At 40.1% G+C, this 17344-nt stretch overlaps 1 protein-coding gene across 6 annotated transcripts in view; it reads left to right on the top strand.

The window, feature by feature from the left end:
• The window catches only part of PCGF5 (polycomb group ring finger 5), a 74852-nt gene that overhangs the window by 28066 nt on the left and 29442 nt on the right, over window positions 1-17344 (top strand). For 4 of the 6 annotated variants that reach the window (XM_082310007.1, XM_082310002.1, XM_082310004.1 and 1 more), the window contains one exon: window positions 8507-8815. In XM_082310007.1, coding sequence (XP_082166133.1) covers window positions 8704-8815 — 112 coding nt within the window. In that variant the 5' untranslated portion in view covers window positions 8507-8703. Of the gene's footprint in view, window positions 1-7159; window positions 7224-7939; window positions 8015-8506; window positions 8816-17344 lie in introns of those variants that run through there. The other 2 variants (XM_082310006.1, XM_082310003.1) reach the window with 2 other exon arrangements.

Below are 17344 nucleotides of genomic sequence, written 5' to 3'. Positions count from 1 at the left end.
AACATCCAAAATACATAAAGAACTTCTATTTTTGCTTATTTCTAGGGAAAGGCAGAGATAATGTCTTTTATCTAACTCATTAGGCCATGTTCAGCTGTGACCCTGGTCGTATGATTGGATGGACTGGATCACATGAACACATTGCTGCACAGAGTTTGACTCTATATATATGCTAAATTGCTGTCAAAAAAGATCATACGAGGATGTGAAGCTAAGGTTGGAGTACCTTGGTCCGCCCCCTATTTTCTCTTAATTTATCCAGAAAAAACATTCTCTATTTATTTTATAAGTTAAAAATGAAATTCAGAAGTATCTATACTAGGTTTCCTCCAATGAAGCCTACTGTTTTAATTGGCAAAGTGACGGTTCCCATGAATGAGAGTCTTCCCATGCAGTTCAAATGAAATGGAATCCATCTAACATTACTAAGTTGAAGGTTTTATTCTTCAGAGAGCTGGAAACAGAACTACTGTTGAAAATTGACTGAAGTAGGGTAGTTAACTCCCTAAGACATTGTGAATGTCATTAATTTGTCTTGTAAAAGATGAGGCAATTTGGTTGCTACTTTTCTATTTTCTTTCAAGCCTCTCTGTTTGCTGCTTCTGCCATCATAATGGGCATGAGTAGATTTCTTGAGGGTTGCTTTTGCTGAGCTTATTGGAGTTTTAAATTTGTTTTGACTTAAGATCTAGTAGCAAGTCTTGTTTTTAATTTGCAGTGCAAGTTGATTGCATAATTGTGAAGCTGTTTGACAGGTGTGATACAATTTGATTTGCATTCCTGCCAGTTTTCAACTGCAAGAAACAAAATCTGTTAGTAACAATTTTAGCAGGAGTCATTGGAGGGTTCTTACAGTTTGTTTTCCATTTCCCAGAGATTGAAAGATGACACTCTTGTATAACTATTTGAACACTTCACATATTATTGTTTAGCTGAGCTGTATATGTTGATGTAAGTGGCTTTGATATTTTCAAGGAAAAAAAGAGTGAAAAAAATATATTTATATATATATATAAAAATGCAGTATAGATGGAAGAAACAATATAATGCTGACAGAAACAAGGATTTTTTTTTTTAAAGTAACTGAATTATAGCAAATAGCCATTAGGATGTCTTGTGGAAAAGCATAGACTTCATTGAGACCTGATTAGAAAACTTGAAACCTGTGATTATATGGGTAGAGAGGTACTTTTCCCCTGGAAGGATACATACATAGAGTTGGCAAAGTGTTTGCCCCATGACCAACAGATCCTGGAAATCTACGGAGGAGACATAGTCTTGCCCATGCAGACAACAGCTATATTCAGGCTGGCCTGTGCATGTTACACCACTGGAGTTTTTTCTGATAATGTGGCTCTGATTGTCACTGATTGATTTATTTTTTGCCATTGTGCAGTAGCAGGGAGACTTGAAATAGCCTTAATTCCTGAGTAGATTTTCTCTGGAAAAGCCACAGAATAAGCAGGTGATATTATTGTAGAGAGCAGAGTAAAAGGAAACTGAACTGGCAGAAGCGTATAATCAGATAGCGATACAGGTAAAGTAGATTAAAAGTATTAGAGATTGTACAATAACAGAAATGACAACACAGGTGTGATTTCCATGAGTTCAGAGAAAGTCTAACAAACTATGCAGTGGAAGTGAAATAACTGGCCAGAGACCAAAAACATAATTCTGAAGATGCAAGGTCTTTGGGGTGCATGGAGAGCAGCTGATTTAGAACCAAGGTGGGTTGTTTCAAATTATGTGTCTTCTTTAAGCTGTTACCAAAATGTGTGACTGTAACTTCCTCTAAGTACTTATACAGAATTGCTATAAATTTATATAAAACATAGGACTGTAAAAGACTACTTTGGTCATTCTCTGTGGTTCCCCACAATTGCAGGCAACTGTGAAATAATGCCTACTCCATTTCGGCCTACAGAGCATACCACGAACCACAAAACATTTTTTTCAATGCCCTGTAAAAAAACTAAAGGCGATGTAGTACAGGAGACCAAAGTGCATGGAAACTACAGCGTGCCATAAGACAAAACCAGGAGAGGCTGAGGATACCACCAGTATTGTAGTTGCCTTCAGATCCTAACTCCACCGCAGATCATTGTTTTGAAACCAGATACACAGGTGAATGGAGGCACAGAAGCCTCTTGATTGCACATCTGGTATACTTGCTGCTGTTGCATCACTCCCTGTGAGCAATCTCTGATGGTTCGAAGGCAAACCTCTCTTCACCGTGTCACCAAAAATCAATTACGTATCAAGAAAAGAAAAAAAATTGTTGTGGCACAATGCAAGGCTCTATACCATAATGAAGAATTTTTGCCTTTGAAGCCAAAATAATGTCAATTAGGTCATTCTCACATGAAGAATCAGCTTGGCCACATGGCAGCTTATAGTGTACCTTTACTGTGCTTAAGAAAAAAAAAAAACAAAACAGAAAGCAACAGCTGATCACAGTTTGCACAGTTACAGACACTAGTAACTGAATAGAGAATTTGGTCAGTAATATTTTAGAAGTTTGTCCCACTTTCTCTGAGAAGTTTCTGGAGATGTTTGTGTCTGATGCATACAATCATGCCTATTAAAACAATTCTTCAAAAGAAAAAAACACAGAATAGTAGCAAAATAATCAAGGCAACACAAGGAAAATACTTTTTAAAAATATGCCCGTCTACAGCTGCTTTCAGCTGAATAGTTTGAATTCTTCTGTGATAGATTGGTATTTTTAAATTTGCAATACCCCTGAAGACTGTAACCACAGTTCTTAAATCTGTTATTCACAGGGAGGTATGTCAAGCTGCTCACAAGATCTTCCCTCAGTATGTTTAATGGTGAGCTAATTATATGCTCAAAACCAGGTATTTTTTCACTTCAACCTCTGCACACAAGTGGCTAAAGTTAAATTGTCTCCTTCATGCTAGTGGCAATTTCTCATCAATTTTATTTCACAGTTGTGATTTTTTTTTTTTTTTTTTCCTTGCAGTGGCAATCTCCTTCTCCCACTGCTATGGCCTTGTTCCTTACTTGTTTGCTGTGTTTCTTTGACTGTGAAGAGACAGTGTGTGCTATGGCTTGTCAGTGTTCTAGTGTGCCAAGGAAATGTTTAACAATACAGACCTGCTCATCTTTCCCTTGGTAGAGTCACTAATTTGATTCCCTCTCCTTTACTAGCAGCCAATCATTCTAAAACTTGTAGGAATTTACTTTATGATTTCTCTTGCTTTTTAAAATTTGCTTGAAATTAGTTCAACAAAGTTGGAACACTTTGTGACACAATTCTACCTTAGTCTTGAAATGTATCTTGAATGCATTTGTCTTGTTTACTTATTTGTCAATGGCATAATAATACAGATGTTAGCATTTTGCAACCTGCTTTGCTACTTTACTTTGGACTATGAAAGAAAAGTAAGCATAAAGAAAGAAATGCTATATATATCCCAGAAGTGCTATTATGTGTTAATATACAGCATCTTATATAGAGCTCAGTAGGCATGGAGAAAGGCCCTCACAGTAGAAAAGCAAAATCTCATTGCTGATCATTTTCACGAATAAGAGATGGGGATAAGAATAGCCTAATTCCTATCGTTTCCTATCAAATCAAAGACAGTCTTCACACTGAGCATAGTAATATTGTTTATATGATAAATAATGTTACTACTCTTTACCTAAAAAGCAAAGAAATATGATGCATGATCCCAAGATAATGGCAAAGACAGTGATAATGACAGTAAGAGTTACGTTTACTTGCTGCTAGTAAATTACTCATATATATGGGAAAGTACACAAGATGCAGCAAACAAAATTCCAACTGGACCTAAGGAAAAAAATCCACAATGAGGATTGTCAAGGGTTGAGACAGGTTGCCCAGAGAGGCTGTAGAACTGCCATCCTTGGATATAGTCAGACTTTATTTGGATAAAGCCCTGAGCAATCTGATTTAACTAACTTTTAACGTTAGACCTGCTTTGAGCAGGGGCATTGGACCAGATGTTGTCCAAAGGTCCCTCCAACCCAGTTAGTGCATGGTTCTATTCTAGATACTGTTCTAGTGGATAGGGAATTTAACACTGGAAATAAAAGATCCAAAAGTGGTTATATTTGGTCTATTTTTCATACCTGAGTAAATATGCAGTAATTTCAAGTAAGTTGCCAGCAGTTTGAGGGAGGTGATCTTCTCTGTTTAGCACTGATGAGGTGACATCTGGAGCGCTGTGTCCAGTTCTGGGCTTCTCAGTACAAGAAGGCCACGAAGCGAGCCCAGCACAGGGCCACAAAAATGATTAAGGGACTGGAGCTTCGTTCCTATGAGGAGAGGCTGAGAGTGCAGGGACTGCTCAGCTAGGAGAAAAGAAGGCTCGGGGGGATCTTATCAGCATCCCTCCTTGACAGGAGAGAATGAAGATGAGGAAGTCAAACTGTTATCAGTAGTGCCCACTGACAGGACAAGAGGTAATGGGCACAAATTGAAACACATGAAATCCCATCTGATCATAAGAAAACATTTTTTTACTATGAGGGTGGTCAAAACTTGAACAGAGAGGTGGTGCAGTCCCCATCTGTGGAGATATTCAAAACCCAACTGGACACAGTCCTGGACAACCTGCTCCAGCTGACCCTGCTGGAGCAGAGGTGTTGGACTAGATGATCTCAGGAGGTCTCTTCCAACCTAAGCAATTTTGTGAAGTTTTCAAGATTTTAAAAGTCATAAAATGGCATTTCCATCAGATGTCTAGAGACTCAGTGTTCAGTGAAGATGAATGCTGTGGCTTCCCTCTAAATATCATTCAGATTGCTCCACAATGTCTATTAAGAAAAGTAGGGAATTTTTTTTCCTCTATTTTCCCAGTCCAGATGTGTTCCAGTAATTCTTCCATCTACAAAATACAAGTAAGTCTTAGGATAACTGGAGGGTAATTGGAGACTTGCCTAGAAACAGACTCCAGTGTAGCTCTATAGGGATGTAAGGTTGTACTCATGTGGATCTACTTGCAGAATTAGAATTACTCACTCATTTCAAATCATAGAATCGTTAAGGTTGGAAAAGACCCTTAAGATCATCGAGTCCAACCATTAACCTATAAATGTTACTGAGAACTTGGCTGTATTGACCAAAGTTGATTTTCTCTCTGGAATTTACTTGAGAACTGACACCAAACACTGGTATTTTTCAAAAACATTGGAGCTGCATTAATGAGTAAAATTAATGAAATGCTTGGAGTTCACAAGTTCTTATGTGTCCTGACTGTTCCTTTAAAAAGATATATTTTATTTGTATTAAATGTAAAGAATTACTCTGTTTCACATTAGGATGATCCAGTAGTTCTTCAGGGATTTCAACAAACTACTCCTCTACTTTGATAATGCTTAGAAAGCAGTCTTTATTTTCTATGTGTTAGACAAGCTCATATATGTAAAAATGGACTTTTAGTTTTAAAAAAGCCTTAGTTTTAAAAAAAAAGTACTGTGTTAGAGGACGCTCTGAGAACTGCTCAGTACAGGTCAGGTGACAGGAAAGTCAGAAGTCTAAGAAACACAGAAAAATGAGAGCAGCTGTATTTTCATCACTGAGTTGAGGGCTATAATCACCATCTCTGTAATCTCTGTACATTTGCTGTCGCTAATACACGATATGTATTTACTCTTGACTAGCTCAGTTTATTTTGTTAATTCTGTTTCTCTCATAATATGAAAATGACCACCTTATTTGATTCAAACATTATTCCTCTGTTACCTTTTAACTGCTGTAAGTAGATAAATGCTTGCATCACTTATATGGCCCTATATTTTTAAAGAAACCTGTTGTATGCAATGCTAGGAGTTAACTACATTTGAAATTATAATTAATTCTTAAGCATTTATTAACATAATTTGCTGCCTCATGATACAAAGTAGGAGTAAGTATTTAAGGATCTTTGTTATACGACTTTCCTCTGATAATGAAATGAGAGCTGCTTCTGCACTGGTTCTCGTTTTTTCTTTATGTTGTGGTCTTGAGAGGTGCTGAATGCCTCAACTTTTCATCGTGTTCAGAGAGAGTTCAGGGCACTCAGCATCTCATACATACAGCTTGGTACCAGCAGGACCGAGCTCCTACGTTGTGGAGAGGTGAGGTGAGAATTTGTCATGTACGCTGTCACTTACCTGGCATGTGATGGGTAGCCCTTAGAAGAAGGACTTCAGTTTGGCTTGTGGCAATCTGTACCAGTTGTGTATGTTTGCAAGTATCACAACTGCTGTGCAATTTTTACTGTATGGGCTATACAGTATAATAAATCATGTAACTCTGTGTTTTTAATGTGCTTGAATAGAACACTGTGTATCCATTATTGCATAAACATGAGCCTAGCTGATAAATCTATTTAGAAAATGTTTTGTTGGTTGTTTTTTTTTTTTTTTCCCAATAGGGACACTTGATAAACTATGCTTTGAAATCTCACGTAGAATCCAGTTTATTTTTAAAACAAATCTTACCAGACGCAGTCATTTTGAAACAGCCAGGAGAGCATCAGCAGTTGCTTGTTTTAAATGCATGTATGTAAGTTTAATAATGCTGTATCATGCGTAGTCTACATTCAAGCAGGGCCACTCTCTTGCTTATTTGGAAAAATGTCAACTTCTGCTAAACCAACAGAATGTGACTACTAATTAAAATATTCCCATGAGATGTATATAGTATATGTTGTCTACTTTCTCTGTTAGAGTTTAGCATTCTCTAAACTTTGACTCGGCAGTGTGTGCTTTATGGTATAATTATGCAAACAATGGCTAACAATAGAAGGCCAAAACCATCAAAACACAACTTTTTGTTAAACTATACCACATGCTGCTTCGGAAGATTTTTAGCTTTATAAACTTCTGTTCATGTTGTGGAGATATAATCTCATACAAGATGGACATTTTATCAGGAAAAATTATGCACATTCTGTTGAATTACTCTATGTCAGGTTTATCATGCATTCACCACTGCGCTGTAACTTTAATTGTAACAGTTTTTAATGCACCTGACTCAGCCTGGCAATTGAATTGATGTCAATGGAGATCTACTGGAGGGTAAATATTCCAGAAGTAGGAATGGATGGCGGGAGCAGGCCTAAGTTATTAAAGCCTTCTGCTGTCGCAGCACGTACCCAAGGATGAAAGGGAGACTGCACTGGAGGGCCAATGCAAAACGAGTACTTATTTCAAGTGCAGAATGGAAAAGGAAAGACCTAGCACAGTCACAGGTAATGTGATGGTATTGCAGCTAATATAGGAAATGCCTCCTTATGTTTTTGTTATTATTGTCAAAAGGGGTGTAGAAGAACTTTTTAGAAATGGTGCAATTGAAAAATACTATTAAGGCAGCTTTAGTTTTATGTATAATTTCCTGGTAATGTAATGCATTTCTGTGAATAGGAGAGCAAAAAGCAGGCGCATTGAACGACGGGGACAGCTTTCACTCCTGCTACTTGGTCCCGGTTCGAGGGAAGCACGTGTAACACCTGCAACTGTTTACAGGATTTGGGCCTAACCTAGTCCAGTGGTTTAGGATTTCCTCTTGAGGGGTGGAAAAATGGGTTTAAGTTTCACCCTTCCACGGGCAGAAGCTGCAGTTGTTTTTAAGAAACGGTGTAAGGGCCGAAGCGGTGCGGGTGACTGCCGCCGGAGCGGGCTGGGGCGCGGGCTGCGCTGCGGCCGCTCCCGCGCTCACCTGCGGCCGGCAGCGCTCCGCTCCGCTCCGCTCCCGCCTGCCCTCCGCCTCGCCCCCGGGGCCACCCCTCCGCCCGCTCGGGGGCTGCCGCCGGCTCCCGCCCCGGAGCGGCGCTGCGGGCCGCGGCGCAGCAGCGCGCGGCCGGGCTCGGCTCGGCCGGGGAGCAGCGCCTGCGCGCCCGTCCCGCCCGCCCGCCCGGGGACCGGCCGCGGCAGCCTGGCGGGGAGGGAAGGAGGGAGGGCTCGGAGGGGGTGGGAGGCGCACGCCGTTTCCCTTTCTCTTTCGCCGGGCGGCCGCCCGCCCGAGGCCGCTGGGCCGCGGCAGGTACGGCGGGGGGCCGAGGCGGGGGCGGGAGCGCCGCAGGTGCGCCGCGGGGAGGCACAGGGGTCGGGCGAGCGGGGGGAGCGCCCGGCCGCCGCCGAGCTGCCCCGCTCGCCGGCCGCTCCCGCCGGCGGGCTCCTGGGGCGGCGGGGGGGGCCCTCCCCGCGGGCGCCCTCCGAGGCCTGCGGACCGCGGCGGGGCAGTGGCGGGCGGGCAGCGGGGCGGCCGCGGCCCCCGCCGGCGCTGGCCGGCGGCCCCCGCACCTGTCACCGCTGCCCGGCGGCATCCGGCAACTTGTCCCGCTGGCGGCCGCGGCCCCGCGCGGGCAGGGGCGCTGCCTCGCAGCTCGGTGCCCGGCGCCGGGCACGCAGCTGCTGTTACGTAAATAATAACCCGCTGCCCCTGCCAAGTTTATGGCGACACTTGTTCTCCGGGGCATCGCCACCGGTGTTGTGCCGCCAGGCTTACACACCTCTCTTTCCACGTGTGTTACAGGTAGGAAAATGACTCGCCTGTCAGCGGAGCAGGAGTTACGAGCCCTGTCCCTGTGAGACCTCCGGAATTACGAGCAAATGCCTGGAGAAGTCCAGTTGCACAGAGCAGCGCCCCAGCTCTTGTGAACCCCGGGCATCGACGCCTCTCAGACTTGCTCCTCTGGCCCGAGCACTCTGCCAGCGTTTCCTACCCCACGAATGGCTACTCAGAGGAAGCACTTGGTGAAAGATTTCAATCCTCATATCACCTGCTATATCTGTAAAGGCTATCTCATCAAGCCAACTACAGTAACTGAGTGCCTCCATACCTGTAAGTAGTGCTTTGCAAAATATCCCTCCTTCATAAGTGATAGTTCCTTGAAGTGTTATGTGTTTAATACGGTATCTGTGCCGGTTTTTATTTACTTCTGAAGCGTTGCATGAAATGCTATGCAGTTTCTGGTGGGGTTTCCTAGACACTGGTCTACCATTTGGGTCGTCTTGAGGGCACGTCGACCCTGCTTAACACCTTGCAGAATAAAGATACCCAATTTATTTCCCCCAAGCTAGTGGTGATTGTGCTGGCTCTAGCACCAAACATGTATCATGGTGGCCTGGCTGATCTCGAGTAAGATCATTAGGTTGGGTGTGGTATTTTGATAATATAGCTATGCTTCTGTAACTTAAGCCAATGTATCTGTTGGCAGTGTGCAGGATGGACACACCAATTTGGTCAGTACTGGCTTACATCTCTCTCTAATGTGTTCCGCAGCACAATGCATAGAAATACTTGAAAGCTGGCAAAATATTTATTTAGGGAGTAGATCTCTCTGAATGAAACTGACTCAGGAAAAATTGTTCAGGTTGTCTTATGCTCCTAATACTTCTAAAACATTTGCGTGTATGAATTATATGAAACATACGAACGGTCCTATCAGACTCGGTCGGCTTACTTCCACAAGCTAAGTTACTTACACACTTGAATTTTTTACATTTATTCCTGAATAGACGATAGTTTGCTTGGACCTTCTTGAGAATTGGCATCTTTCCAAATAAAATTTGAATTCTTCTACAAGAAGAGTAAGGGAAACTGTATGTTTTCAGGTAGTATTATGTATATATTATATTATGTAAAATAACTTATCAGAGTATCTTCCTGAATTCTGCCACATACAGATCTCCTTTTTCTCTACAGACATAAGATTTCCATATCACCACTTGAAGTTTTTCATTTTCATTTCCATCATTGTAAGCTTCATATTTTGGCAACTAAACTTTGCTTTAAAGACACACCGTATTTAGTAAAGATCCGTTAAAAGCCTCGCCTTAGCATTTCCTGTCATTTCTGCACAGTGTTGTTCTTGCAGTTGTTATTGTCTTCACTGTTAATTTTTACATTACGGTGTTGTGTCCCTAGTATATCAAGCACACAGAGAATTAAAACATATCAGTCCTGTATGTTGTTCATAGTACAAAGATAGTATTGTTTACATTATAATAATATTATTTTTAATTTAGTTTTTGAGAAAAAATAGTGTTCAACTGACTTTTTCCAAGTCTGATATCGGCTAAGGATTATAAGGTGTTTTGTGGTATTATTCTTCTGTTTTGGGTTACTTGGTAAAGGAATTTAAGTTCAGGAGGAGAGAAGTTAAGCAAAGTGTACTTACAAGAATTTGAAATAAAACAGGAGGGAGAGAGGCATACTAGCTATTATTAAATTATCTTTCCCTTTAAAAAAAATTGAAAAATTCCAGCATTAGTTAATTTTTTTATGGTTGAAGTTTAATGAACAAGAGTAGCTTGTAAAAGGTTGGGGTGAGGGGAAAAAAGTTGTATCAGAAATCAGCTCAGACTTAGGAAAAAAATTGTTTTTATTATGGTATCTTTCTGTTTAGAAAATTTATTTGTTTATTTACTTTGCTCCCATTACAAAACAATAATGGCAGAAGGAGCATTTTTTTCTCGGCAGCATCTGTTTCTTTTGTTCACTTGTAGATTGTGAGCTCTTCACTGAGACAGCTCTGTTATTGCCTACTCCCCAGATGAGCACCTGTGAATTTTACTGAGCTGCCATATAGTTGCACAGGTTTCCTCACAGAAAAGCTGCCACGTGTTTGGGTCATTAAGTAGAACTGCAGGAAAGAAGGTGGTGTGTCTTTAAAGCAAAGTTTAGTTGCCAAAATATGAAGCTTACGATGATGGAAATGAAAATTAAAAACTTCAAGTGGTGATATGTAAATCTTATGTCTGTAGAGGAAAAGGTGATCTGTATGTGGCAGAATTCAGGAAGATACTCTGATAAATTATTTTACATTTTGGCTTTTAGAAAATATTTAAACTTTTTTTTTTTTTTTGAAGTACAGGTATGGTTCTTCAGTCGTATCCAACTAGTTACCACAAAATACAATGAATTTAACTGTCCTTTGGTATTTGTCTTGTACTACTAATTGTCATAATTCAAAACAGTGTTGCACAAATGATCAAAATCTGCAGATATTAACGGTTTAAGAAGCAGCATAAATTCATTAGATACTGGGAGTACAACGTATTACTCTGGACAAGATGAAAAACATGTATTGACATAGATGGTCTCCAGTGATCACAGAGGAACTACCGTGATCAGTAGTAACCAAATCAGTTAGCTCTTAATTCACATCTTCCGTGTTGCTGGCAAATGTTAAGTAGTAAAGTTCTGCTCTGAAAAATGTGTGCCTTTTTGTTAAGAGATGTTTCTGATGGGGTTTTTGGAAATGTTGGACAGACAACTCCACCATTTTCTGGGAAAAGTAAGTGCAACTTGGGCGTCAGCAGTACAAACTTTCTTATCTCTGTTGGGAAGGAAATGCTTATATTACTGCAAAATAATTAATTATTCTGCAAATTCAGTACTTCGTTTCTTTTTTGCTACTTGCAACAGAATGCTTTTGTCTTATGGACTGAGACCTTTTTTCCTAGTCTGTTACACAGCTGTCAAAGATGTTTAAGAATTACTGGTTGAAGCAGGCTAGATGTGAGCTAAAGGGTACGTCCCATCATGTGTCTCCTGAGTCACTCCATTGTTGAGTACAGTGTGCGTTTACAAAACCTGGAAAATAAACTTTCCTCAGGAACATTCTTCAGTGTCCTAAAAAATATCGGGCTGTTTACACAATCGTAGAAATGTTGGTTGGACAGGACATCTGGAGGTTGGCTAGGCCAAGTTCATGCATGAGGCAGGTTAGTTGCCAACACTATACCAGGTCAAGCCATGGCTCTGTATAGTTAAATTGTGAATTTCCAAGCGTGGAGTCTCCACAGTCTCCCTCAATAACCATTCCAGTGGTACGGTATTTACCTAGTGAAGAAGTTTTTCTGAATGTCCTACCAGACAACAACTTGTGAGCATTGCTCCTTGTGATACTGTTTGTCACTACCAAGAAGGATCTGGGCTCCGTCACTCCTGTAACTGCTATTCAAATGGTATAGGCTGTTATTAGATCACCTGCTAGCCTCAACCATGATTCACTTTTGGTAAATTGATATTGCCTATTCCTGATTATGTTTTTGTCCCTCACATAGTTGGAAATTGATTCCAAGGGACATGATGTGATCTGCCATCTTTCCAGGGAGTGAGGTGAGACTGTTTAGCTGTAGTTACCTGGATCATCCTTCCCACCTTTCTTACAGGTGGGCATAACACACTACCCTTTTCCAGTCATCAGGTACCTCCCATAATCACCATGATTATGGTGATAAGCTTTCAGCTTAGTGAATCCTACCCGGCCTATAGATTTGAATACCTCCAGCTCTTCTCAGTAGGCCCTAACCTGGTGCTCCCTGGCTGCTGGTCATCCTTCTGCTTCCCAACTCATGCTGGTATGCATGTCTGTGAAGACTAAGGCAAAAAAGATATTGAGGACTTAAAACCTTTCTATATAATTTGTTCCTAAGTTGTTTCCCTTGTTCATTAACAGATCCACATTTTGTGTGAAGTTCCTTCAGCTACTAGCCTACTTGAAGAATCCCCTTATGCCCCTCATCAGTTTTAGCTATGGCTGGCCTTCCTTCCTAATTTTGTCCCTAAGTGCCAGAGCAATGATTTTATATCCTTTTGTTTCCCATCCTTGTTTCCACTTCTAATATGCTCTAATTTTGCATATTAATTAGGAAGCTTGTGCACCAAGCAGTTCTTGTGCACCAAGCAGTTCTGACAAAATTCCTTCTACAATGGTCTGGTTAGCTCTTGACGTCTAAATAAATTTTCTTTAGAAAAAAAAAGCCAGCTCTCCTAAGTACCTTACTTTCTAATGATAGCCTTGTCGGGAAATCTGACTAGCAGTTGCTTAAACAAGCTGAAGTCCCATCTCCTGAAGTTCAGAATCCAAACTCTGCTGTTTAACTTTGTATCCTTCCTCGAGATCCTGAACTCGGTCATCCTGTGGTCACTGCAAGGCAAGCTGCCATCTGTGGCTGTATTCATCACCAGTTTTTCCCTGTTTATGAACAGCAGATCAAGTGGTGCATTACTCCTAGTTGGTTTCTCTAGTATTTGCCTTAAGAAATTCTCGACCAATGCAGTCTAGGAACTTTCAGAAATGTCCTTCCATGCAGGAAAATGACCAGAGATGTAATTTTCAATATCAAACCAATAATCTTGCAACCAGAGTTTTTTTCAGATTTTGCTAAAAAGCAGGAGATCCCAAAAGAACTTTACTGCAGCAAAATTTCCCACCCTCAGACAAGCAAGCTGATCTGCTTTCATACTTCTTCTCCTGCAGAAGCTTCAGTCAATGGCATGTAGCAGGTCTTAAAAGTTAGCAGATCTGTCTTATTTTGAAACAGAAGATTTCAACCCAAAAGGTCTTTCTCGGTCACCACATACTGAAATTATCTCTCCCTTTTAACAGTAGGGAATCCAGTCTGACTGTGTCTGGTAATTGTGATTAACAGTGGAGTAGTCTCACATGTATACTTTGTGAGAAGGGTGGTTAAGTGTATATATATATAAGTTTTCTGTCATGTTTTTATGCAGACGCTTTCCCTAAAAGTAAGTCCTTTTAAAGGTAGCTAATTAAATACTTCACTAAACATACCAAATTACTTGTTACATCTCTGTGCCATCACTGAGATGGGTTTGATGTTCCACTAGCTGTGCGTATCCTGTGCCCCTCCTTTGCTCGCTAGATCAAAGAGTGATTAACTGTGAGAGAGATCCTTGGAAGAATTCAAAGGATGAGTTCTGACAAAGAATTTGTCCTACAATTAACTAATTAAACTTTCTCTTGTAGAATATTTTGTTTAAAAAATGCAATATGAAGTTTTATTTAGGTACCTTGTTAATCAGCATTTAAAAAATAACCTAGGAAGAGTCTCATTGAACAATATGTGTGTAGATATGCATAAGATATGTACTTTTTTTGTTTGCATAAGATGACATACAGCACACTCCTGACACTTCAATCTGTATTTTTCAGCTGATTACAAAGATCTGGAAGAATGTGTGAACCAGATATCTCTATACTGGGAAACGTAGCATTGTGTAGTATGTTATGGTTGCCAGCCAATTAGCATATGTCACACAAGTACTTTTATCAGCTGTAGTAATCATCTTATGTGAGTTTAACTTTTATTGTGGCTCATCTGAAGTGTCATAGTACAACCATGAAATTCAGGTCCTCATTTCACTGGCACGTGTAGCCATACCTCAAAATTCTGCAAACTATGTACGTTTCGGTTAAGCTGTTTTCTTTTGCCTGTTTGCTGTCACACCGTGACCTACAGTAAAGCAAGTGAAACTGTGTCATTTTGTTAACCTTTACTGGAAGTGATAAAGGTTTTTGGTTTGGGTTTGTTTTTTTTCCCCTCTCTAAGGTGGTGAGTTAAATATATCTGTAATTTAATTATGTTTAAAGATTACCTTTTCCCCTACCCTTTTCACCCAATACTTCATCCTATTCTTTGAAACTTCAAAGTGATAGGGTTTGAAAAACGTTCAGTGTTTTATACTGAGAATAGCAGAGGATGATTATACCTATCATATCTGAAAATACTGGTTGATGATCCTACTCCTACTAGGGGTATCACATATCAGTTCATTATTCTTGAGTGCTAGAATTTATGTGTATTTTTTACTTTTACATTGCTATCGGTAAATCACATTTAGTTTTGACAGGCAAATCCTCATAGCACCATAGCTTTACATGAGAAAAAGCAAAAGTTGTTTTAGATTACTACAGTATTGTTTTACAATTTCAAGGTTTTTTTCATGGTATAAGATGACCTCGTGATTTGAACTGGCTGCACAAAAGCTTGATCCGGACCTATATGTTTGTTGGGGTAGGGAATACATCTATATAGGACTGGCTTAAGGTTCTTGGTTCGTTATGATGTTTTGTCTGTATATATTCAACTCAAAGAGCTCTCTTACACTGGATATTAAGCTCTTCATTAATCATTAGTCCCTTTCTTGGACTGTGCATGTCTTCCAAGGGTGCCATCTTCTCTCAAAAAAAGGTATAAAGAGAGCACATAAATATATTCAGACCGAGGAATTCAGTTCCTTTCCATAGACTGGTTTCTATTACAAATATTTCTTCAAGTTATATTATTGTGGATTTTAGCAGGCTTTATGTTTAGTGGTGTTTAGTATTTGGGAGGTTTTGGGGAGTCAGTCATCTGACTTTAAGTAGGTGTGTTAGTTATCTATCCTGTAGCATAGAGTTCTTCTGAACAGTAATGGTTTCAGATTTCTTCTAGGTGTAAATGAAAGCCATAGCACAGATAGGTCCTATTTGTCTTTAGTTTGGAAAACAAACAAAAAACCTAGCAAAGCCAGGTTTAAAATATCTTTACAAGACAAATCAATGATTCCTTTTCAAAGCTGTCAGATCAGTGTCATCTCATCACAGACTTCGAGAACTTCTCTGACGTGAATGGAGCAGAGATCCCAAGCACAAGTGAAGGTATTAAATTCTCTTCAAAGAATTTCGGACATAGCTTTCTTAAAACACAGGAAAATGCTTTCTGAAGGAGGCTAGTACTAATTGCTTACAGAAAAAAGGAAACCACTCTGGTATTGATACTAAGCCACTGGTAATCCTTTTGAAGAATTTTTGTGCTAATCCCCTTAGAGTCTCCATTGCTAAAAATTTCCCAAATAAGAGAAGGTTAGGGGTTAGGCTTATCAGTTCCAAAATTAATATTGACCAATACCAATTATATTTATACAATTTTTTCCAATTTTTTAATTCTTTATCGATCATTTAAAATTGGTGTCAGGTTAGAAAGAGCGACTCCATAGAGATGTTGTTGTTTCTACTGGACAGGGGGCTTACAAAAAAAAAAGTTAAAGACCAACCCCTTCCTTTATTATAGGAGTTAGCAGAAGAGGAACTCCTTCTCACGTAGAATCATAGAATCATTAAGGTTGGAAAAGACCCTTAAGATCATCAAGTCCACTAAACCATGTCCTTAAGCACCACATCTACCCGTCTTTTAAATACCTCCAGGGATGAAGACTCAACCACTTCCCTGGGCAGCCTGTTCCAGTGCCTCACTACCCTTTTGGTGACAGTGTTTTTCCTAATATCCAGCCTAAACTTCCCCTGGCGCCGCTTGAGGCCATTTCCTCTTGTCCTATCATTTGTTACTTGGGAGAAGAGACCAACCCGCACCTCACTACAGCCTCCTTTCAGGTAGTTGTAGAGAGCAATAAGGTCACCCCTCAGCCTTCTTTTCTCCAGACTATACAATCCCAGCTCCCTCAGCCGCTCCTCATAAGACTTGTGCTCCAGACCCTTCACCAGCTTCGTTGCCTGTTTTTGGACATGCTCCAGCACCTCGATGTCCTTCTTGTAGTGAAGGGCCCAAAACTGAACACAGTACTCAAGGTGCAGCCTCACCGTGCAGTTCTCCATTGAAAAAGAGTTATCCCTAAGCTCAGTTTCTGTAAAGTCAAGTCAGAAAAGGTCAAGAGTAAACCAAACCCTTATGTTACTTACCTCAGCAACTTTCAGCTGAATTTCCATATGGCCATTATTCACAACTGTGTTAGACTTCACAATTTCATCATCATACTAGCTTCTCAGCCTTTTTTTCCCCACACTCTTTAACTTGAGGTTCTCCAACTAATGGAATTTCTGAGATAGCAGATGATTCTTAACCTTGCAGTTCTCATCAGTATTGTCATCACCCACCACTAATCTGTACGCTTTCTCCTGCCAGAAGTAGTGTATCATCTCCACCTTCAGCACAATATAGATAACAGGTTTATGAGATATCAGGTGCTGCAGTTGAAGAGCTCAATTGACAGTAGCATATTTCACAGATTCATTGAGAAGCTTGGGCAGAATATGGTTATTTTCTTTCTTATTGAAGTCATCGAAGAAGTGCTTATTCTAGGACTCTTGTTTCGGACTTTTACTATATCTGACATCAGATTTAATAGGTTAATCCTATTTAGTCCTTTGTTTTAGTTCACACAGACCTAGTATCTCTACATTTAATTACTTTGATGCTCTCTACTTCAATTATATAGAAGAATCATGCCCAAAAAAGTCCTGATTTTTTTTTTTTTTTTTTTTTTTTGATAAATAGGAAGAGGACATCTACTCCATTAATGAACGGGGAAAATATGATTTTCAACAATGTTAACTACTTCCATTCATGGCAATATTTCCTTTTCTAGACTATCTTCTTCCTAAAAATCTCTGGGTTGCTTAAATAAATAATTTAAATGCAGTTTAGCCAGTATGTCTGCATATGGTCTTCTGTTTGAAATATTTTTAATTTTTTACAGTGATTACATCTTACTATCAATTAAAGAGCCTTCTCCACCATGGTTTTGTGCCACATTGTCTTCTGTTTTGATTTTCCTGTC

Source organism: Platalea leucorodia (genome assembly GCF_965183815.1).
Source record: "Platalea leucorodia genome assembly, chromosome: 4".
Lineage (NCBI taxonomy): Eukaryota > Metazoa > Chordata > Aves > Pelecaniformes > Threskiornithidae > Platalea > Platalea leucorodia.
This window is presented reverse-complemented; position numbering and strand designations above follow the sequence as displayed.